General features: G+C 31.7%; 4 protein-coding genes across 4 annotated transcripts; 1 reads left to right on the top strand and 3 right to left on the bottom strand.

The window, feature by feature from the left end:
- Positions 1 to 3,687: 3,687 nt before the first annotated feature.
- Positions 3,688 to 6,259, bottom strand: LOC115699038 (amino acid transporter ANT1-like). The gene is made up of 3 exons (XM_030626244.2): positions 5,630 to 6,259; positions 4,850 to 5,530; positions 3,688 to 4,296 (listed from the first exon to the last, which is right to left on the bottom strand). Exons 1-3 carry the CDS (start codon positions 5,852 to 5,854, stop codon positions 3,880 to 3,882), a joined length of 1,323 nt encoding a protein of 440 aa, XP_030482104.2. The 5' UTR covers positions 5,855 to 6,259; the 3' UTR covers positions 3,688 to 3,879.
- Positions 6,260 to 9,109: 2,850 nt separating this feature from the next.
- Positions 9,110 to 12,261, bottom strand: LOC115701371 (uncharacterized). The gene is made up of 2 exons (XM_030629152.2): positions 11,939 to 12,261; positions 9,110 to 10,034 (listed from the first exon to the last, which is right to left on the bottom strand). Exon 2 carries the CDS (start codon positions 10,021 to 10,023, stop codon positions 9,253 to 9,255), a length of 771 nt encoding a protein of 256 aa, XP_030485012.2. The 5' UTR covers positions 10,024 to 10,034; positions 11,939 to 12,261; the 3' UTR covers positions 9,110 to 9,252.
- A 1,664-nt stretch (positions 12,262 to 13,925) lies between these two features.
- On the top strand, positions 13,926 to 17,163 carry LOC115701312 (probable E3 ubiquitin-protein ligase BAH1-like). Its single transcript, XM_030629068.2, has 6 exons — positions 13,926 to 14,471; positions 15,469 to 15,713; positions 15,813 to 16,061; positions 16,155 to 16,292; positions 16,674 to 16,732; positions 16,813 to 17,163. Exons 1-6 carry the CDS (start codon positions 14,276 to 14,278, stop codon positions 16,916 to 16,918), a joined length of 993 nt encoding a protein of 330 aa, XP_030484928.1. The 5' UTR covers positions 13,926 to 14,275; the 3' UTR covers positions 16,919 to 17,163.
- Positions 15,631 to 23,128, bottom strand: LOC115701011 (protein ECERIFERUM 26-like). Its single transcript, XM_030628697.2, has 3 exons — positions 22,567 to 23,128; positions 19,105 to 20,032; positions 15,631 to 16,504 (listed from the first exon to the last, which is right to left on the bottom strand). Exons 1-3 carry the CDS (start codon positions 23,050 to 23,052, stop codon positions 16,437 to 16,439), a joined length of 1,482 nt encoding a protein of 493 aa, XP_030484557.2. The 5' UTR covers positions 23,053 to 23,128; the 3' UTR covers positions 15,631 to 16,436.
- Between the last annotated feature and the right edge of the window lie 1,040 nt (positions 23,129 to 24,168).

Here is a 24,168-nt window from a genome sequence, read left to right as displayed (position 1 = left end):
AAAGTTTTTCAGAGAAGATGATTCTTACAAATTTTATTTTGGGAATCTAATAATGTGGATGGCTGAGAACATGATCTACAATTATGTAATCGTGACTTTTATAACGAATTGAATGTTGGTTCCCTTTAAGTGTAAATTCTAGAACTGGAAAATTGTGCACAAATTTAGATAGGATCTAAATTATACTTCTACTAGTGAATTAATGGTACTAAAGTATAAAGAAGTAATTAGAAAGGTAAAACGATAATTTGACTAAAACTAATTATGAACCAACACGTGGAGGGCTAATTACTGAAATTGATTATATCAATAGACACTGCAGTAAAATTCAATAAATATAATTCTATAATTATTAAGAGTTCAATTCTATATTTATAGTGGAGTAATCATGAAATTAATAAAAAAATAATATTTGGTTGATGAGACTCAATAAATAATCTAATTTATTGGAGCTTAGAATTATAGGTCTATGGTCTTTGAATTGCCACCTCGAAATACTGTCAAGGGAAGGGATAAAGAGTTGTATAATGTTGTTCAGAAAAAATCTATTTTGAAATGTAAAATAGTAATTATTTATTTTTGTAATAAATAAATAATTTTTTAAATTAATTAAATAGTGAAAAGACAAAAATTGTTAAGACAAAATTTGTTGAGACAAAAGTTGTCAGGACAAAAGACACCATCCGTGTCTTAATAGACAGTTATAGATATTTATTTAAATAATTAAATATGGTTTAATTAATAGAGATTTAACAATTATAAATAGAAGTGTGATTTGAAAAATTAAATGAAAAATTTTCAATAGTTTTTTTTCGAAATACCTGGAGGAGAAAAGAAAATTAGTGATGTATGGCATAATAACTAAAAAACTGTTTTTTATTTTTAAAAACAAAAAATTGTTTTTTAAAAATAATTTGGCTTGTTTGGCCTTATTTTTGGAAAATAATTTTCAGAAAATAAAGTTACAAAAAATAACAATTTTGAAAACAACAAAATGTTGTTTTCTGTTTTAAAAACCAATTCACTTTTGATCAATAATGTTTTTAAAAAACACTAACCAAACATGACTTGTGTTTTAAAAACTTCAAAAACTATTTTTTGTTCTCATTTATAAAAACAATTTTTTGAAAACAAAAAACAGAAAATAATACCAAACATGCTCTTATTTTCTCTCAAATAATTCTTGCTCATGTGTTGAGAATTAAACGAGAACACATTATACACTTTATTCTAATAGCCCACACTATTTCTTGTGTGTGGTGGATTGATTTGGAAGACTATAGTGAGAGTTTCTAATCAACTAAAAGGATACAACATACGAGAAGTTTTAAGGATACCCCTGATAGTCATCAAGAGGTATATATTATTTTCTTGTATACACATCTGGAGATCCATTGGGCTATGGTATAATGATAATCAAATAATACGAATTCTTCCACTGCGTACCTGATTTAGTACCATAAAACCAACAGTTTTCTACTCATTCAATTGTTTCTGTTTCTAATGATCATTGTGTTTATGAAAGTGGTGAAGATCAGATATTACATGGTTCAAGTTATGTTGACTCTCTAAGGATCCTAGCTCCAACTATATCTAATGCTCCACAGGAAAATCAAATGCATGTATCATCTTTTGCCTCTGACCTTGTATCATTTGCTGATCCTATGCTTGAGCCAATATCTCCAAGTGTAGTTCCAGCAGCACCAGTGCTGCTACAACAACATCAAATGTGTCATTTAAAACACATTCTTAGCTACCATCTAAAGCATCTGTACCTAACATATCCACTACAGGTAACACACACCATATGCAAACTCGAGGCAAAAGTGGAATTAGATTGCCTAAAGCTTATCTTGTTACTTAAATTCCAACATCAATAAAGCAAGCTCTTCAGCAGTTGCAATGGAACAAAGCCATGGTAGAAGAGATTCTTGCTTTAAAAAGGAACAAAACATACATTCTTGTCAAACTTCCACATAGTAGGACTGTAATTGGATGCAAATGGGTGTATAGAATTAAAGAAAATTCTAATGGAAGTGTTCTTAAGTTCAAATCCAGATTAGTTGCAAAAGGTTTCCATCAACAACTTGACTTCTATTACAAAAAGACCTTTATCCCTTTTCTCAATTATGTCACTATCAGAGTTTTTCTTACTCTTACTCTCTCTAAAGGCTAGGACATAAAGCAACTTGATGTCAACAATGTCTTTTTAAATGATGACTTGCAGGAAGAGGTATACATGGTGCAACCTCCTAATTTTGAACAACCTGATTCTCCAGAGCTTGTATGCAAGTTGCACAAGGCTTTGTATGGCCTTAAACAAGCTCCTCGTGATTGGTTTGAGAAATTACATCATTGTCTTCTGTCATTGGGATTTGTTTCTTCAAAATCTTATCATAGTCTTTTCATAAGCCACACTCCTCTCTCCATGGAAGATATCTTGGTGTATGTTGATGATATTATCATCACATTCAGTGATCCCGAGCTTATTTCTCACTACACAGCTGCACTGAATGCCAAATTCTCTCTTAAGGATCTAGAAAATCTCCATTACTTTCTTGGCATTGAGGTTACCACTACATCAATAGGTTCGCACTTGTCTCAAGCCAAGTATGTTAGAGATCTTCTCCATAAAGCTTATATGAATAAAGCGAAGCCATCTAACACACCAATGGTAAGTAGTTTGAAGCTATCATCTTATGGTAGCCTTCTAGTTGACATTCCTCAACAATATCGATCCATAGTTGGAGCTTTACAATACTTGGTAATCACAAGACCTGAGATATTCTTCAATGTAAATAACGTCTGTCAATTCATGGCTAATACCATGGAGTCTCACTGGCAAGTTGTTAAGAGAATTCTGAGATATATCTTAGAAAACCAGAAGACTATGAGCTCACTACATTTTGTGATGCAGATTGGGCCACAAATCTTGATGATAAGCAATCTACTTCTGGTTTTGCAAAATATTTTGGCTCTAATCTTATTGCTTGGCAATGTAAGAAGCAACATACATTGTCTCGGGGCAGCACTAAAGTCGAATTTTGAAGTCTTGCTCAAGCTAAAATTGAACTTACTTGACTATACTCTCTATTTACTGAGTTGCATATTACATTGCCTAAGCCTCCTATTGTGTGGTGTGATAACTTGAGCACTGTCCTCCTCACAGAAAATCTAGTTCTTACGCTCGCACCAAACACATTGAATACCTTTTTCCTTTTCTCTCTTCCTTTACTTTATGTTTCGTTCTGTTACAATGTCCAAGAGGTTGAATACCTCTAATAGTGAAGCATTATTTTTTGTATGTCATGTACTAAATCGAATTCTTATGAATAAACTCTCCATTTGATTTATGAAAAAGTAGAAAGCTAAAAATAAGATATTTTAAAGTGTTGAGGTCGGTTCTTTGCATATTGCAATAGTACTTACCGACCCTAAAAGGGCTAACTAATCTAAACACCTTTAATAAAGAGGAAATTATAAATTCTATGAATTTTATACTTTTTGTATTAAAATATGGCTTTTTTTTAAAAAAAATATATATATTTTATAGAAAAAATTGAAAAAAAAAAAAGTTGAAAATTGTGGCTTTAATAAATGAAGATTACGGTTATGAGCTAATAAAACTAAACTAGTAAAAAGAGTTCCCAATTCTAATCCCCAACCCCTCTAATGTCAAAATAAACAAATAAAAGTTGGTTTCAAGTCTTGCTATAACAACATTAATCTAAGGTTTTTAATTTCAATTTTTGAGATCCACATAGCTAAGATACTCGGCACACTGCCATTTCAAAAATTACAACATAATATGATTCTAAGATTGAACATAATTTAATAATATCTAGTATGCTACATATCAAGATTTAGGAGAACCAATAATTACACACTAATGACAGTGTTATAGGTACCATATACAGCAAAAAGCAGGCCACATGACAAGATAAACAAATCTAATGCTTTTTGCCATAAATTCAGAGAAGAAGCCAATAATTTGAGATGAAATATGGCTGGGAAAACGAATGCAATAAGAGCACATACAGTACTTCCAACTAGTGATGTAAATACACCAAACTCTGGCACATAAGAGGCTAACACTGCCAATCCAATCACCAATATGCCACGGCTACTGTATATTCCCAACACTCCTATTCTTGTTGTTGAATGACCATGATCACTGTCGTTTTCCTTATTACTATTGTAACACCATTTATTCTTCTTCAACCTTCTCTCTATGATCTCGTTAAGGGGATGTACTGTGATTGGAAATGTGAATATAAGGCCCAAGCACATCCCAATCTGTGTTTGTTTCCATTGACCATACAAACAATTAAGAAGAAGAAATGTATTGTATTAATAAATTAACATATATGTATTGGCAATGCACTAGGGAAAATGATAATGGAACCCTTTAAGGTTAAAGTGTCAAACATCACATGAGGTCAGATATTATTATTCGTGCATTTTAATATCGGATTCTATTAATATAATATATTAAACAAGGTGTCAAATAACAATGCGTCACACTCTATATGTCATGGGTTAAAATTAAGATATTACTTTGCACCAATAAAAAAGATTGATATGTCACTTCCTTTAATCAATATGGTGAAGCATAGCTACTCAAAAAGTCAACTTTTCAAGAATAAAGAACTACTTTAAATGTATCTAAAGCTTGCTCAAGTTATAACTATATAATAATTCTTATGTTGTATTTGATCAAGTAGGCAGTGATCATAAGAAATTGAGCTCATGAATCAATTAATTGATCACCTTAAACAAAATGGTCTTTCAATGACCAAGCTTAAATAAAATGAGTTAAGAGGGGTTAGAAAAGAAGAGAAGAGAGTACCTGAACGGTGAGTGCCCACCAATTTCTAGGAAGATTGAGAGTGATTATGTCTTTTGTTTGATCACCATAAGCCATGTAACCAAAGAATCCAAACAAAACATACAAAAGGGCTATCCCAAAAAATGCTTGAGCAAGCACTTTTGGGAATGACCTTTTATCCTTCATTGAAGCCTCCAATGCCAATGTCATACCAAACCCCTCAAAGCAAAATACTGCCATGCCAACAGCAAAAGCCAAACCCCCAAACTTAGATGTTATGGCTGTTCTATCATCAAACAAAAATTCACTCTTTAAAACTTGTTGTATATCTTCCTTAACCACAATCCCCATAGCTAAAACATTACAAACATTAGCAAATATACTGAAATGTGCTAAAGATGACAAACTCCTTATCCATGACAACCCAATTTCTATTGGGACCAATAGAAGTATGTAAGTAGAGAATGAGAGATTGTGGGCTCTGAAAACTGATGAAAGGTTTTGTCCAATGAACACAAGATTTACCACGCAACCTCCACACTGAGAAATACCAATGAGTGTTTCCACCATTAAACGACCTGTCGTTCCCATGCATTCGTAACCCAAATCTCCATACGTTTTTATGTTTGTCAAATCATCACCATCATCATCATCATCTTCTCCTTCTTCTTCTTTTAATGATAACTTGTTACTACACTTAACCTGTCCAACATTAACATGAGACTAATTATATGAAATAATGAAAACATAAATATATATTATATAGATTATAGATATGAACATATATATATTTGTACTGACTAGGAGGAACATGCAATAGTAGACGGAGATTCCAGCAAAGACGGTGGCGACGGAGCCGGCGAGCCAACCGGCGGTTAGAAAAGCGAAAGGTAAACCCAAAACGCCAGTGCCCACAATCGAAACGACAATGTTAGCTATGGTTTGAACCCTTGAAGCTGTTCCTTCCGAACATCTTGATGACTCCTCCTGCAGCAATGGAATTGATGTCGTTTTGCTTCCTTCCATTGGATTTTTTTTTTATTATTATTATTATAATTATTTTTCCTGTTCTTTGTTTCGACTCAATGAATGAATGATTATAACTCTGTTTTGTAGGTTTTTGAAACCCTGATACCGTTTTAATTTACGATCCTTGCAATCATTTTGGTCAATTTTTATTAATATTTGAGTTTTTTTTAACAAACATTTGAGTCTTTTTTTTTTTCTTTTTATGTGGACAAATATTTGAGTCTATTATTTTGGAAAGTTGTTAATATAATAATATTGTTGTTTTTTAAGTGTGAAAAACTTAACATGGCCGGACTGACACCACCACCACCTTGGCACTAAGATATTAAATGAAGAATGCCCATATCTCGAAATGGTTGGCAAAATGGACAGAGCAATAGACTTTGTTTTGCCAAAAGTTCAAGAAAATCAGATTGTGAAGAAATGGGAGTGGTGATTTTCTTGGGCTCTTTTATAAGCGTGTGCACATGTATGATTGAACAAGTAATAGAGCCATACTATCATGTTCTTTTATGTATAGGTGTAGCTCAATCTTCTTTTTTAATTTGAAGACAACTACAATCAATCTCCTATTAGTTAACTTTAAAATATTCATGAATGCTTATAAGATCATTCTTATAAATTTTTAAAAAACTCGAATAGTTTATAGTCCCGAAAATATGTTTGAAATTTTTCGAACATGTGTGATAAATTGAAATATCAAGAATTTTGTTTTTGGTATTGTAAACTATTACGATTTTTTAAAAAATTTATAAGAATGATACTGTAACTACAACAAATACTGTTATGAAAAAATTTTGAAAAAAAAAAAACTCAGCGTGTGATTTCGGACGTAGAGGTTGACTAAGAAATTGTAATAGGAGGTTATAATTAGCAATCAGCTTTTCTTTTATGACATGAATGGTAATCATTCTCATTCATTTGTCACCAAAAAAAATGTTGGGTTATTCGACATGAAATAAGAAACTGTCTCATGTAGCTATTCGAAATTTTTTTAAAATCTACAAGTTATTCTAAAAATTCTATTGAAATAACTTTTTAGAGAGTGTAATACAACCTTTTTTTTTTAAAAAAAAAAATGTATTTTAATTTTATAATATTAATATGAAAGAATTGTAAATTTTGCAATCATTTGTATAATTCGCCATTTCTTTATACATACACACATGTAGCAACATTTTCAGGTGTTACATAATCTTAGTATCTCAAGAAATATGTGAATTTAAAACACATATAAACTTTGCCCTTCTTGAGGCAATTGTTATCTCAGAAGTAAATTTAGCCAATCTATCAAATTTCAAAGTGTTCTCAGATATGCTCATATCATATCTTAGAATAATTTTACACTCTTCCACTTTTGCAGTACAAACTACATCATTATAATACTTTTCATTAGAAATATCACAAAACTCTTCCCAAATCATAGTTTCAACGTCCCGAGTTAGGAACAAAACCTCCCACCAAATAGGACCATCCTCATATATCATGAATATCACAAATATCACTCAACCATTACCCTTGACTCTTTATAAAATTAAAGATTAAGGCAATCGAGTTTATTCATTATTCTACCTTAAGTGGATCAGGGTTTCACTCAAAGATAGGAGGGATTCTACTTATGGAATCGTTCATAATCGTTTTCCCATTGAGGTTGCACTACTAGAGGTGTCTATGCCAAAAGGATATCACATACGAAATTGGAAGGTAGGGCTTGTTGCCATAATTGCCTAATCTCTTCACTCTACCTATGGATAGTAGCTTGCATTTCTACAAACATTCACTCTCAGTCTGGAGGAGCAAACAGAGGGTTAACATTTTCATTTTCATCACCAACCTTAACAATCTTCCAACAGAGTCTACCCAATTTCTCAGAAAGCATTTTTCATAAATACTCCTCTAATCAATAACTCGCATCGATTACACCATGGTAATGTCGGGTTTTATGCCTAAATAAAACTCAATTTTAATATTTTCTTATTTACCATTAAAAATGATCAAAAAGCATATCTTTACCTTGGCATGTGCTTTTTTCACATATTTATTTATTATTATAAGTTTAATATATAAATTCTATTAAATCTTAAATATATAGTTATTCACAATTATGATAATGTCATCACAGTAGAAGATAATTGTGATTATTCAAACTAATTAGTCCCGTGATTTAATAGTGCACTTGATTTACACTAACGTGATAATCAACAATGTTAACCTAGAAACTTTTTCTGGTGACGTAGACATTAATGTTTGACACGTGGTAAGAAGGATGACGTTATGGAGTTGAGTAGACTTGGGTCATAGCATTCGACCTGGGAGGGGACCCTCGCCCTGTGCCCAGGTTGACTCCAAGAGCTCCGTGATGGAAGTTTAGAATTCAATAACTTAAATTCAACCCACTATCTTTCAGTATTTTGTACCATGAAAACATAGAGCAATCAAATTCAAGTCCTAGGAGTTGAAATTACACGAACTTGCACCCTAAAAGCCAACTTGAGCACTTAGGATTTCACCCAGTGCCCAAATTGACATTTCCAACCTGGACATTTTCCTTGGGTATCTAAAAAAGTTAGAAGGGTACAAAGTATGGAGCATAGAAGATGACAACCACCAACAAAATTTTATAAGCATGGATGTGGTTTTTGATGAGAAAACCGTGTATAAAGACATGTTTCCAACTCAAAGTGGTGTCATATCAGCAAAGAAAAAGGATAAAGAAGCTCAATTTGAGGTGGAGATGGATTAGACTGAACAGGCTGCAGAGAGAAATGATGGTGCAATTGAGGACATAGGTCATGAAGCAGATGCAGATGAAACTTCAGACCATGAAGTTTAGCTGGCCTTGCAACCTTCTCCACAGACCACCAACAAACAGATTGGTCGACTGACGACCAATAGTGAAGAAAAAGCAACATTTTCGAGAAATGAGTTTATCCTCACCAAACTAACTTCAAATCTTTTTAAACTATTTTCAACAATTCAAATCAATTAAGATAAAAAAAAATATATATATAACACCAGTGTGACTATTAATTTAAGATTAAAAACTATTTTGGGCGAGCTTAGAGATGACCCAAAGCTTACACATTCATTTCACCCAAGCACAAACTCATATTTGGTGACATGTTAACTTTTGATTGTTGATCTCCAAAATTCGTACACGTCTCATAAAAACGTGTATAAAGCCATGGTAGATAGAAGATGGAAAGGCACACATAGTCATCATTTCTTTTCTCTTTTGGTAGTGAGATATACTTTCTGTGTGAATGAGTAATATAAATAAAATAACATACCACTGAACTAGTATGTACATGAAAACCTATAACAAAAGTTCGTTTGTTTATACAATGGTTCAAAGTTGAACATAGCTTCTAAATCCTAGGGGAAAAATAAACATTTTACAAGGTCTCAAAACAGTAAGGCTGGCAAATGCAATCGATTGCATGCATAAGTTTTCTCCTAGGCCCCACAGCATTTGCACCCATATCCTTGAGCTTCTTCATGGTTAGGTTCACCAAGTGAAACTTACTAAGACCCTTCCTCTGAAAGATCCTCACAAACTGTTCCAGACCCAGAGAGGCAAGCCACCTGCTCAACCCACCAGCTTTCTGAAGCTTCCTCTCGAGATTCAGTGCCCTCAATTTTTGATGCAAGGGTGTGCCACCAGCATGAGAACCGCTATGGCCATGGAGTAATAGTCTTGGCGCCATGATATTTCTTGAAGTGTTAGATATTCCAAGTAATCTGTGAGACATGGATGTACGAACTTGGTGTGGGTTTACTGATTCCACTCTTCGGTCTTGCCTATATGGTTTGGTTGATGTTGTAAAGTTCTGAGCACCAGAAGCTTTCTTAACTTGGATACCCTTTTCAGAAACAGTTGGCATGGACCTCTTCCACCACTCAGTTGGCTGCTCTACACCATTATCTACCCTTTTCATAGGCACAGCCTGTGACTGACTTGCTTCAAGGTTTAGCTGTGGAGATCTATCAGCAACAGGAAGTGAAGGAACCAGGATGGTGATCCTCTGTTTCTTTACAATGACCCAACTAGTTTCTGAATGAAGATCAGGATCAGGATTGGGATTTGAAGTATCAATGAGCTTCCTTGAGGTGTTGTTTAGCTTTGTAGGGACTGCCACAAGCTGCCTTTGCTTTGTTTTACCCATCAAGCTGAAATCTGCTTGTGACACATAAAACAGTATAACATCTATTCTAAGTAATGACTGAACAACTGACCGAAAAATAAAAATACAAGCCGTTGAAGACCTCTAACCAAGCAATATTATAATTTGGTGAAAAAAATATCTGATGACACTCTCACTAACAAAAATTTATCCTACATCAGAACTAGGCAAACCGCAACCAATGACCATTTTTGTCAACCAAGATGGCATCGATTTTTTAGGGCATAGAATAAGAAGCCTTTTCAATTTGACAATGACACAGACCCTTTGCAGTAACACCCCTTAACATCTCTCTATAACTATTTTAAAACAAATTCTTATTGGACTGAAAACTACCTGCAAGTGGTATTGAAGTGCTTTAGATTAAGTAGAAACATGGTATTCCAGTTCATAATTGTTCCAACAAAGTTGATCTAAAACAATTCATGGAGGAAGATGGCGCCTCTATACTCTTGAAGATGTTCTTTTTATTGTGCTCTCAACTAAAAGGGCCACTAAGTTGACACTTTAAACAGGTAGAAATTTACACATCGTGCAAACCCAAAGTAATAAGATCTAATTATCTTGAAATTTATAGTTGGAAACCATTCCCACAATGTCAGATTCTATTTATTTATAATAATGAAGTATAGAAGTTAGCAGAAATCAGAAATCCATGCACGTATAGATACAACTACAAATAACATACGCATAGATTTCAGCAAACATGTACTATTCAACAACCAAGGAACAGTACTTTAATAACAAATTTGAGAGTGAACGTATAATCTTATCATTTTGAAGCGGGTCAGGGCTAACTAAGCTCAAGATTCTGAGTTCAGTCCTAAAATTTGAGCCTCCTTATAGTAAGCAATTATAGCAAATGAGAACAAGTCTGGGCAACATACCATAGAACAAACCAAATAGACACACCACTAATAGAGTAAAGCAGAACGGCAAAGCATGCACAGATACGTTGTGCCGAGCTATCTTCGTTAAACATTCACACATAAGATAACAAATACTACATGTATACATGGCTCATTAAGTTCTAAACTACAAAGACTTTGTCTATTTTCTCTTTTGCACTGTGAAGCCAAGACTCTTGCATTCTTTTTTTTTTTTGATTGAAGCGTTTATATATACATTACATTACACAACCTGGAACTCGATCCCAAGACCCCCACACACACCCTCCCATAACATTCATATTATCATCCTAATATACCATAACTAAACTTTTTATATATACATTCATATTATCATCCTGATATACCATAACTAAACTTCTTATATATACATTCATATTATCATCCTAATATATCATAACTAATCTTTTTGGTTGCATACTGTAACTGATTTAATTGGCCTTTCTATCTTGACTATTCAAACCATGCTGCCTACATTATTTGAAAATTGAAAGGTACCTTTAACTATGTGACATTTTTGTTTTGTCTAGTAAGACCCAATATTTATTATTTTTCTCAATCATTTTCTCAGTTCTTCACTCTAATTAATTTTGTGCAGGGTAATCCTGGATTAAGAAAGGGCTCATGACTCTGTTTCTTGTTCATGATGCCCTTGGACTTCAACTAGGCCTAAAATACTAATCTTTATTACAATATTTTCAGGGTTTCCTTTTCCTTTACATTTCTTTTGAGAACTCCTTTTCCTTAACTTTAAGTTGGCAGCAGAGACTTTAAATTAAAGTACGAGAGAGTAAAAGTTACGACAGAAACTTATGCATCATCTACAAAATGAGTCAACACAAATTTCTACGGTGGATTTCATTTGGGAAATCGGCTCAATGTTTCCTGTAGAGGATTTCATTTTGACTAACAAGAATCTAAGTTGAACAATACATTACCAAAATTTCTAATCAAAACATATAAAGAGATGAAAAATAAAGATACATTACCTGATAGGGATTAGTGATGAAGGGGTGGAAAAGTGGGTTGTTCGGTGGGTGAAGTCAAATGGAGCGGTGACAGAGAGAGAAATTAGGGTTTGGGTGTGACATTGATTGAGTAAGAAGAAATAAATAATAGATGTACCGTAGGTTGTTTCAGTTTGTAGTGGTTGAGTTTACATGGATTTGGAGTTTGGAGGGTGAAAGAGAGTGTGAGACTGAATCAAGAAATAAATGCTTTTTTTCGCTAAACATAACATACTACACCCCTCTCCCAAGATTGGTATGTTGACACTTCACTTAAAATGACACATATACATTTTTTTTTTCTTTTTGAGAAAAAGAATAACACATATACATTTAATACTTTACAATTCACCCCACTAACATTTCCAAAAAAAAAAATATTCACCCTTTTTCTTTATTATTTTTATATATTCGGATTAGAGATGCATATTTTTCTGGGTAGCCTGCAGGGACCTATTTTTAATAGGGCGAGAAATTTCCGTCTAAATGAAAATAAGATGGAGACGAGAATTATTTTTTGTTCCTAATTAATAAACAGGGTGTGGATAGGGTGACACTCCCCGCCGTGATAGGACTTGTTTACTATTTTATTTTATATTTATAATTTATATTTGTATTTTTTTAGTATATTAGTATTATCTTTTATAAATTTTAAGTTAAATTTTGGATGATAATTAGTTTACTGAATAATAATTAATGTGTAATATTTTAATTTTAATGTAGTTTAATATTTTTATATTTAAATTTTTATTATAAACTTTATTTTTTATTAGGGGATTCCCTGTCTCATACCCACCCCATTAAGGGATTTCCCGTCCCATCTCCGATAGGAAATTATTAGAGTTAGTTCGCTAATGTGTGGAAATAAATTGTCATACATAAGATGAATAAACTACTCCTTTCATTGCTAATTGGTTTTGAGATGGAACTTCATTCATCTTATTATCAGAGTCACTTGTGATCCGTTGTGAGCCCAAAGTGTCACCGGTCCAAAAAAGTCGTTTGTGATCCGTTGTAAGTCAAAGTGTTGTCTATCCAAAAAGATACTTTCGTTGTCTCCTCTTTAACCTCTATTTGAGACTTTTCGGCCAATGTGTGCTAATTTTCAGTGTTAGGGTCTTTAACCTGTTTCAAAATTCACAAATTTTTTTTACGTGTACACCCACAAATTTCTTGATATTTGACCTTGTGGGATTCTTTTAAATGTCACGTTCGGCCCTATAGTCTCTTAAAGGTCGTTCATTCTACCCATACTTTCTAGGGCCAAACGTGATTAATATTAGAGTTAGTCCTCATTGATAATGTGTAAAAATAAATTGTTATATATAAGATGAATGAACTACTATTTTCATTGTCAATTGATTTTGAGATGGATTTATCCTTATCCCAAATAGAATGGGGATGAAGAGAGAACTTTTCGCCAATTCTCTGTTAAGTATGAAGTAAATTACCACATGACAATTCTCTGTTATTTGCGAACGGGAGTTGAGTTCTTCATGATTATTGTTTTTTTTAAAAAAAGTTGAGTTCTTCTTGTTTCTTTATACTTTGAATTCTTTTATAATGTTTATGGGTTCAACCTGAAGTAGATTTATTTTAGCTTACAATGAACTTATAAATTATAGATTTTGGGTATGAACCCATATCTTCTCTCACCGTTTACTATTTTAATTAAACTAGTAATATTATAAATTATATATTATATTTTTTAAGTACTTTAGATATGCTTTAGGCAAATAGAAAAGCTTTAATTTAGTGAATGAATTAATGGGTTGTTGAGATGGGGACGGGAATTGCGCCTTCCCGCTCGTCCTAGGGGTGGGCGGAGTCACTCTCTCAGTGACTCAGTGGCGGCCACTTACTTTCAGCCAATGAGACACGTGGCAAAGCCTCGTAATTTGTTCCTGTTTTAAAAATATAAAAATAAAATAAAGTGTATTATATAAATAATAAAAATTAATGCAGATGATGATTATTAACGCCAATGTGTATCCGAATATTGCGGTGACTCCATCACCTCCCTTTTTGGATACCTTTAAAATCTGTACACCATTACCATTTTGGCTTTCACAATCACAACAAACCAAATCCCAAACTACCACTCCATTCTACCTTTCCCCAACACCCCTTGTTTGGTTCTCGAGAAAATTTCAAGAATATCAGAGAATCTAAACCTAGATTATTATTAAATCTTTTAAAACTATATATAAGTGTACCATTAATAGTATTATTTATTCGTTCATTCGAAAGGTTTTTTTTTTTTTAGGGTTTGCTGTTAATTTGATTAAATTGTTTATTTAAATAATAATTTAGAAGACAATGAAATTTGGGGAGACATTCAAAGAGTATTTGCTGAAGGAGCAAGAAGGATCTATTAATAATTGTTCCCATATTGAGTATAAGCGGCTCAAAAAAGTTCTCAAGAGCTGTAGGAGTTGTAAACAATTGGAGGATTTTTGCGATGACGACAATCAAGCTGCTAAGCAACAATTATGTCAATGTCAATCCTGCCCATGTAAAGTCTCTCTCTTTTGATTTTTATTTATTTATTGTTTTATTCTGTTCTTTATGTGTGAAGATATATAAAGATGCAGGTTTTATCAATAATTTATTATTATAAATATTGTTTAGGATCTTCGGTTTTGTATATTTAATGCCTGTGGAAGAATATGCCGTACTAATAGTATAATGGTGTGCCCACGTATTGAGAGAAATTGATTAATCAATATTTTTTCAAGGATTTGTACAATACAATGCTCTTAAATATATGGTACTAAGTTTGAATTAAGTTTTGACTAGCATCTATCTTTCCTACCTAGAAAATCTTTGTCGTTGTATTAGAAACTAACCAATTAGGATTAAGTTCAAGATTTTGGTATCTCAGTTATGGGTGCTCAGCAGAATCTCCTTATGCCGGAATAAGACAATTATTAATTGTATTCTTTATTCGGCTTGATAATTTGTTGAAGTTAATGGGAAATTGCTTGCATGTATTTGTTTTATTATCTTTATCACTACTACTGTCAACATCAATGAGGAAGTTTATTGTACTTTAAGGGAAGGATTTTCAACTGGACCATGTAGTTTCAGAGAATGTAAGGAATATGTTGCTCTTTCTTCCCTGTCATACTAATTATGTGCTGTTTGACTTTGGAAGACAATTAGATGTTTATTATTATAGTGACTGAAACCATAATGTTTAGTCTAGAAGTAGTTCATGCCTAATTATATGGGTTTTATCAGTTTGAAATTTGTACATCATAAGTGATTTTATTCTCTAATGAGTGAAGCTTTTTCTTCCCTGTCATACTAATTCTGTGCTGTTTGACTTTGGAAGACAATTAGATGTTTGGTCTAAAGACCCTAGAGGTTTATTATTATAGTGACTGAAACCATAATGTTTAGTCTAGAATTAGTTAATGCCTAATTATATGGGTTTTATCAGTTTGAAATTTGTACGTCATAAGTGATTTTATTCTCTAATGAGTGAAGCTTTTTCTCCATTTTCTTAGTGTGTGATCAGACGTTTTTCTCAGAGTTGATGAAGGAAGCCTTAGAGATTGTTGGATGTTTTAGTTCCAGAGTCAGAGACCTCCGTCCTCTTCACATTTCCACTGGAATGCAGAGATACTTAATGCAATTGCGTAAATGTTTCAAGAATGATCAACAGAACATGGTAGAAGAAGGAAAGATGCTGATTGAATATGCTACAATGAATGCAATTGCAATCAGGAAGATCCTTAAGAAGTATGATAAAGTATGGCCTAGCCAATCATAGTCTACTAATCTTCCCTCATTTTGTTTTTATGTAATCATGTAATTAATTGTTCTGATGATTCTTACTCTTTTACTGCAGATACATTGCTCTGAAAATGGCAAGAATTTCAGATCAAAGATGCAATCAGAACATATTGAACTCTTGCAATCACCTTGGCTTATTGAATTGGGTGCTTTTTATCTAAACCTGGACACATCGGATGGGGGACATGTCAGTGGGCTTTCTGGACATTTTTCGAGTGATCTTGATGCCACGCCCCCTGTAATGACTATGATACTTCCAGATTCTAAAAAGTTGGACTATGATCTTACTTGTGCTGTATGCTTGGTAAGATCTTCCTCTCAGTCTTTCAGATTTCAGTTGCAAAATGGAAGATAGTGACACTTTTTTCTTAATGTGTGTAATGTGATAATTTGGCAGGAAATGGTTTTCAACCCATGTGCTTTGAGCTGTGGCCATCTTTTCTGCAATGCATGTGCTTGCTCAGCTGCGTCTGTGATGATCTTCAAAGGACTAAAAACAGCAAGTAGAGAATCAAAGTGCCCAATTTGCAGAGAGGTGTGTATCCAATATTTTACTGTATCAAGTACAGAATCAAAGATCCCTTTTCTGTTATTTATTTCTGTGATTGAAATGGACAAGTACTGGCTAGGAAAGAGCATACAGTTTGAGATCTATTAGGAAAACTGCAAGATTAATTAGTCATTTTAATCCGTGCACCTTCGCACTTGTTTCAGCGTTTACTTTCTTTTCCCTCGAAGATTCTAGCTCTGCAGCCAAATCATGAAAAAACTCACTGAAATGTGATCATTGATGAATGTTCTTTCTTCTCATAGTGTCATGTCCTAAGCTCATATATTTTAACTTAAAAAATATTCCTCTTCATGTCATGACTTCTCTTAATAAATGTCATTATTATTTTTTATTTTTTTCATTTAGGCTGGAGTATATACGAAATCAGTGCAGATGTTGGAACTTGATATGCTATTAAAAAGAAGGTAAACAAAGTACCAATAATCGCCATTTCATTTTATAGCGAAAAACTATTACCGTTCTAAATCTCAATAACATTTTGCAGGTGCAAGGACTACTGGAAGGAGAGAATGAATGCAGAAAGAGTGATAATCTTGAAGCAAACCAAGGAATTTTGGGATTCACAGACCAAGTATATGATTGGATATTGATGGTGCTTTTCTCTCTTATTTTTACCCTACAAAACACCATATGGGACTAAAAAGTTCGATGGTGGCTTGAACATTCTTAGTTTTAAAAGATTTTTTTTTTAGTGCTCAATAAACTTGGTCGATTTGTTTAAGATGAAAGTGCAATGAAAGCATCAAAACTTCAGTGGAATTTGACCTTTCATAGTTAGTTGCATAAAAGTATCTTTTTGCTTGTGTTTATTTAATGGATTTATGGTTTATTTGCATGGTTGGCCCTCAATTTTTGTATATTTTTTCATCAACTTGTCTCTATTTCCTTTCCAAATTAGTCCTCAATTTTTCTGATTTTAGGGCAAACACACCCCAAAAAACTCAACTTTTATATGTAACGGTTTGAAAAGATGTGACAAATTCGACATTAAAATTAAAAACCCTTAGTGGCAGTAAAAATATTATAAAGTTCTAAACAATTTTTTTTTTTTTTTGAAAATAGTTCTAAACAAAATTAATCAATTAAATTATCTATCATAAAATACTAATATAATAAATAAAAATTTTAAAATAAAAAATTATAGTTTTTTAAATTTTATTTATATTAAATACGGTTATTAAAATAATATATTTATAAATAACTTCTTATATATTTATATATTTATTTTATATAGAGTGTGACTATATCTATTCTTTATTAATTTTATAATATTATTATATATATTTAAAAATAAAAATTATATAAATATTTTATATAAAGAAATTTTTATTTAAATTTAAAATACTTAAAATATTATAAATATTTTTAAGGGGCTTTTTCATTTTTACACTTTAAAACAGTTTTTCTTGCATTTTCACGGAATTCAACATAAAAATTCCTATTGTAACTAGCGCTGCAAAATCGTATAGAAACCCCTATTGCAACTAGCGCTGCAACCACTTTAGAAACTCAAACCGTAAATTTAAAAAAAAAAAAAAAAAGTTAAAAAAAAATAGTATATGAGATAATTTCTCTTAATCATATTTTTAAATTTATTGGTTTAACTTTAAATTAAAATAATAAAAAAAAAATATGTAAACATTTTATATAAAGAAATTTAAATTTAAAATATTATAAATATTTTTAACCATATTTTTAACTTTATTATTATTTATTTTATATTTTAAATTGACATGATTGTAATAAGGAATTGACTACTTTCCATTTTCATTATGGTAAATCGATTCAAACACCATATTTTTTTTTTGTAAAGTTTGGGAATAAAAAACCTTTATATCAAATTTACGCCTATATAAAGACACACTCAAATTTGATTATGTGAGTTTTGGTTAAGAATATAGTAAATTACAATATATGCATTATTAAATATGTGACCTAATTAAGAAAATTTTAAAAATTTTAAAAATTTTAAAAAATATGTGTATATATAATCACATCCAAATGACACGCCAATGTAGCAATAGTTAATTTTTTTTTTTAAAGATCAAAATCTCAAATCCAATTTAAAAATTAAAAAAAATAAACATACATGTATTGCACTTAATATCACCTAATTGAACTTAATTAAAAAAAAGGAATTACACCATATACTTTTTTTTTAACTTTTTTTTTAAAAAAAATTACGGTTTGGGTTTCTAAAGTGGTTGCAGCGCTAGTTGCAATAAGGATTTCTATACGATTTTTTGTTGCAATTTAGATTGCAGCGCTAGTTGCAATAAGAGTTTCTATGTAAAATTCCGTAAAAATGCAAAAAAAAAAAAATTGTTTTGAAGTATAAAAATAAAAAAGCCAAAAAAAAAATTAATTATACGTGCATTGCACGTAACATCAACCTTAGTATATGAGTAATGTATGTAATGTGATTAGAAAAGTCAAATTAATATTAAAAATCTTTTAAAAAATCACTATAAATTTAGTTCAAAAACTTAATAATATATATTTAGTCATAATCATAAAAAAAATAACTTAGCACAATTAAAAGAGTGCAAAATGAAGGATTTGAACTTAGAACAATATATTATATAAAAATAACACGGTTATATCTTGAATGTAATAAAGTCATAATTATCTATAATAAACATTATTAATTATAGCAGATGAACGTTATTTATAAACTATTTTTTGCATAATGATTGTAAGATTGTGCACCTAGTCCTAATCGGCCTTTTATTGATATATTAATATGCATTAATATATATAAGGAAAGGAAACTAACTTTTATTTAGTCCCATCAAAACACTTGGAGAGAAACTCAAAAGAAGATCATTCTCACAAAGCTTCTTAAGTTCATCCTCTGGAAGTGTAACCATAACCACCCTACTTAGTGGACCTTCCTTTGGTGGACCAGGAAGGATTAAAACCTGTCCTAACCCAATTACTGGCTCAACATAATAAGATACACGGATAGGCTCAACCATGTCTCCAAACACAGCCAAGTATGGATTAGCCACATCTAAATTAGCACAAACTAGATCACAGCCGTTCATCAATGGAACATCTTTGTTCTCATTGTGTTGGAGCCACTCGATCAAATCCATGATTCCTTCATTGTCCATCTTCACCACTACATCTCTTATTGCATTGGTAGCTTTCAACAACTCATTTTCTAGGACAACATCCTTAGGATTATTGACTTGGTTATAAACCATACAATTTCCAAAAAAACGCTTATCCACATTTAGAACACGCCTCATGTCCAAACACAAAGACATGTTCACAAGCCCATTTGTTATTCCTTTTACTTTGCTAATACATACCCAAAAAAGCCCAGCTATGGCCTCAAAAGGTGATGGGCTTGTTTGACTTGAAGTGTTTATCATTTGGGCCGATTTAATGCAGGCCCGAACATTTTTGTCTGAAAATGAAAAGGACACAGTTGTGTACTTTGTGTCGATTATTGCAATAGATTTAGTAGTCTCAATTGTGGAATTATAATGGTTGATCAAGGGAGTGTAAGGAACATGGTGGATTTTTTTGGTAGTGAGGTTTCTTGTAGGTAATGGGTGAAAATAGGAGGCCAACATTTTGCCATAGAAGGTTGTTTGGGCCCAAGACTTGATGAACATGGTTGCACAAGTGAGGTCAGCCAGTAGATGAATGCAGCTCAGCCCAATTGCGAATCCACCCTCTTCAAATTCTGTAATCTGCTTCCATCAAAATCAAACTTACAAAATCAAAAAGTGCTCATAAAAAGCTACACTCACAATAAAACTCAGAATATTTCACAATAAATTTTACTCTCAATCTTCTAAATTGCAACAATTAAATTTTAAATAAATTATAGTAATTAACTAAAAATCTTTTAATTCTCAGAAAAAAAAAAATCTATGTAAAGTAATATAGGCTAACTCTATAGCACCCTTTGAAAAAAGAGAAATTTGAATTTTTATGCTTACATTATCTTAAAAAAATTTCCCTAAACTTATACTTACCAATATTTTTAGAGATAAGTTGAGGAATACCTCTTTTTTTATCCATTAATCAAAAATACCCTCATATTATATTTCATTTAAATTTACTCACTTTTATGAGTGGGTTGCCTAATATAGCCTTGCCCTCTACTTAAATGTAACACATGATTTATATTTATCTAAAGGGTATAATGGGGATATTATTAATAAAAGTGGGTATATTTTAAAGAATATAGAAATGAAGGTAAAAATGAAAACAAATAAAGTAAAGTGGGTATACAATGCAATTTCCACATTTCTAAACAACTTTATTGTTTTCCCCAAAATACCCTCCCTCAATTACATCAACTCCTCTCTTCTCATCATCTTCCCCTAAACGTAAATTGGACCCATCGGGCCCAAGGCATCGGACCCATCGGATCCATCGGGCCCAAAGAATCAGACCCGTCGGGCCCATCAGGCCCAAGGAATCGGGCTCATCGGACCCTATAATCGGACCTATATCAAGCCATCGGGCCCATCGAGCCCATCAGGTAGTCATCTTCAACCTCCAGCCAAGCCCCCATCGGGCCCGATCTAAAAAATTCCATTTTCGACAGATCTCTTCCTAATCTTCCTAAATATAACCCCAACTAACAGATTTCACACAAAATTGCAACATATTATTCTATTTCATGAATTTAAGCACAAAAAATTAAAGGAAAAAATTGAAAAAAAAAATAATTATCTTAGACATTTTTGGATTTCGGGCGGTCGGCGTGGGGGATGTGGGTTGAGGGGGGCGGTCTGCATGTGTGGGTGCGGCACCGAGAGAGAGAGAGAGAGAGAGAGAGAGAGAGAGAGAGAGAGAGAGAGAGAGAGAGAGAGAGATGGCAGATTTCAAATGGGGATTAATGAGAGAATTAAGTAAATGTTATCTCATTTTACCAATACCCCCTATTTTAAGTTTAGAAAAAAAAATTATCCCCTAATGCATGCATAGAAATTCAAATTTCCCTTGAAAAAATTCATTATGATAAACTTATATTTTTTTCCGTATCTAGAAAAAAAGTTAAGTTTATTTTTTCTTATAATCATGTACATTAATGCAATAATTCAAGAGCACAATTTTAGAATAATTTACCACATCAAAAATAAAAATAAAGTTAAAGTATTTGTTTTAAGAAAATTAAAATATTTTATTACACACGTAACAAATTTTTTAAGTACTACATATAAAAATTAAAAATTAAAAAAAGTGTCCAAACAATAAATACACAAATACACAAAAATAAATTAAAGAATACATATATTTTTATATTTTTCTTTATATCATTATATCTTTACATATATTTTATTTATAAAAATTAAGAAAAATACACAAATGAGTAAGAAAAATAATAAAAATAAATTAAAGAAATGAAAAAGAGAGTGAAAAAAATATATAATATGTTTACTTCTCCATTATTCATTGAACTTGAGAAAAATTTCTTAAAATTTGGGATGATGTATTATAGCTAAGGGTTTAAAGTATTTGATGGAGCTTAATTTTAAACTCTTAGCTATTTTATTTACTTTTTAGCTATTATACCTTACTTCTAAAAGAATTTTTAAGTTTATTTTTTTCTTTATGATTATAAGTTGTAGTTATTTAGGTCAATTTATAAATTTTAATTTTTTTTTTTTGAAAATAATTCCCAGTATAAAAAATTAAGTTCAAATATTTAGCTGAAAATTAATTTTATATTCAAACTTTCAAAATTTACAAGTCACCATAGACATCTATAGGGTAAATACCATTTTGGATATTGTATTTTGCAAAAATTACCAATTAGACTCTCTGTTTTGTTAAATGACAAAATGAATCCTGTATTTTCCAAAATAGTACAAATAGGATCCTGAGCTTAATTTTTGACAATTTTTTTTTTAATATAACCAACTTGAAAATACAAATAAATACAGAAAATGTAAACATCTTTGTCATAACACCTTTAGATAGGATAATTATTAAATTTTATTTTGATAAAAAAACAGTTCAGGGTCCTATTTTTGCCATTTTAGAAAATGTAGGATCCATTTTATCATTTAACAAAACAGAGGGTCCAATCAATAACTTTTGCAAAAAAACAAGATCCAAAATAGATTTTACCCATATCTATATAACATATATATTCATGAAAAAAATGGAACTAAAAAACTTTAGCCAAAACAAATAAAGGTGGGTAAAGACTTTGAAACACAGTTTGGGAGCGTATTATAGAGTTATTTTTTATAAGATATTTAGGTACCTGGACATAGAAAGTGGACCAAAAATAAGGGTTATGATACAACTCCTCCCAATAAACGAGGTTAAGCTCTCCATCCCTATCCACACAGCTCAACCAATTTTCCACACTCCCTTGGGCTCTAGCCTCCACCATTCTTACTCCTGCATCATTACACTTTATCATCCACTCCCCATTCTCCTCATTTCTTTGCAACCTTCCACTCACTGCTGCAAAACTAGTCAACATTTCAGCCAAAGACTCTCTCAACCTCTCTATATCTACCACCCTCCCACCATCATCATCATCGTCCTCATCGTCGTCTTCTTCGTCATCCACGTCATCATGATTGTGGTATGATGATGATCTCATGGATGGGTAATAGTACACCATTCTGAGGTTGTTTTTCTCCATCACACGGTCTAGAACTGATAATGGGTGGTATTTTCCAGGTGGGACTGGCTTTGTGCTTACTACTGTTCGTTTGCAGATCTGTGTAACTTTAGCCATTGTTCCTTTTTTTTTTTTGGATTGGAACAAAACTAATTAGTGAACTATATTATATACTAATATTATTGTTTATTTAAGGATTACTTTACGTGAATGTAAAATGGGTTGTTTTTGGGTACCAGAAGAAACTAATCTTTCATTTTTTTTTGGAACATGTAGTTATTGTGATTCTGAACTCCATAGCACTTTGATTATTTTATTATATTTTCTGTCTGAATTTTAATATTTTGATTTTATTTAACTGTATATTTTATTTTATTTTTTTAAGAAATCCGTACTTTAATAAATAAAACAATTACACCTGACGGTCATTACATAATATATTTATGGGGATGGTAGATAGCGAAATAATACCAAATCTCTTGTGGGTAAACGTTCACTTAGCCACATTATGGGCAACAAAATTACAGGTCATGGCGTCCTGCTAATATTAGAAAAAATATTAGTACATGTCAAAGTTCGAGGGGCATGATTTGGTAGAAATCAAAATATGAAGAGCATGATTTAGTACATAAACAATCACTGAAATAGGAAAATTGAATGAAATTAGATAAAAGTCCTTTAATCTAACAATCTCAATAGTTCAGGGGACATTTTAACGATCTTAAAAGTTCAGGGGGCATGATTTGGTACATATCAAAATTCAGGGACAAAAATCCTAATTAGCCTAAATTTTATTTTGACAAAAAATCAATTTAGGGTCATATTTATACTATTTTAAAAAATACAGGGTCTATTTTATTATTTAACAAAATAGAAAGTCCAATTAATAATTTTTACAAAATACAGGGTCTAAAATAATATTTACCCAATTATAAAATATATTTTTAATTTATTTGATGGATAATTATATAATTTTATTTTTGTCTTATCTTCAATCTCCTACTTTTTGGAGAGATATTTGAAGGGAGATCAAATTCATCTCCTTATCTTTTCCTTTCAACGAAATTTGATTTTCTATACTTAAAAAATCTTAATATTTTATTCTTAAACCAATACATTTCAAACTAAAAAATATATGACACTTTTATCTAAAACCCAAAAATACCACTCTCATAACTCAGCTCCGTTTTTCCCAACCCGCATATGCATCGGACCCCCCCATCGGGCCCTATC

The sequence above is a fragment of the Cannabis sativa genome, chromosome 8 (genome assembly GCF_029168945.1).
Source record: "Cannabis sativa cultivar Pink pepper isolate KNU-18-1 chromosome 8, ASM2916894v1, whole genome shotgun sequence".
Classification (NCBI taxonomy): domain Eukaryota; kingdom Viridiplantae; phylum Streptophyta; class Magnoliopsida; order Rosales; family Cannabaceae; genus Cannabis; species Cannabis sativa.
Note: the sequence above shows the minus strand (reverse complement) of the source record. Positions and strands in the feature narration are given on the sequence as shown.

Coding starts and splice junctions, on each gene's coding strand:
- LOC115699038 (XM_030626244.2), bottom strand. CDS start 5,854: ATGGAAGGAAGCAAAACGACATCAATTCCATTGCTGCAGGAGGAGTCA. Junction 5,531..5,629: donor ACTATTGCATGTTCCTCCTA/GTCAGTACAAAT, acceptor AATGTTGGACAG/GTTAAGTGTAGTAACAAGTT. Junction 4,297..4,849: donor GGTGGGCACTCACCGTTCAG/GTACTCTCTTCT, acceptor AAACAAACACAG/ATTGGGATGTGCTTGGGCCT.
- LOC115701371 (XM_030629152.2), bottom strand. CDS start 10,023: ATGGGTAAAACAAAGCAAAGGCAGCTTGTGGCAGTCCCTACAAAGCTA.
- LOC115701312 (XM_030629068.2), top strand. CDS start 14,276: ATGAAATTTGGGGAGACATTCAAAGAGTATTTGCTGAAGGAGCAAGAA. Junction 16,062..16,154: donor TTACTTGTGCTGTATGCTTG/GTAAGATCTTCC, acceptor ATAATTTGGCAG/GAAATGGTTTTCAACCCATG. Junction 16,733..16,812: donor GATATGCTATTAAAAAGAAG/GTAAACAAAGTA, acceptor AACATTTTGCAG/GTGCAAGGACTACTGGAAGG.
- LOC115701011 (XM_030628697.2), bottom strand. CDS start 23,052: ATGGCTAAAGTTACACAGATCTGCAAACGAACAGTAGTAAGCACAAAG. Junction 20,033..22,566: donor GGTCCACTTTCTATGTCCAG/GTACCTAAATAT, acceptor TGATGGAAGCAG/ATTACAGAATTTGAAGAGGG. Junction 16,505..19,104: donor TTTGATGGGACTAAATAAAA/GTTAGTTTCCTT, acceptor ATTTGGCTGCAG/AGCTAGAATCTTCGAGGGAA.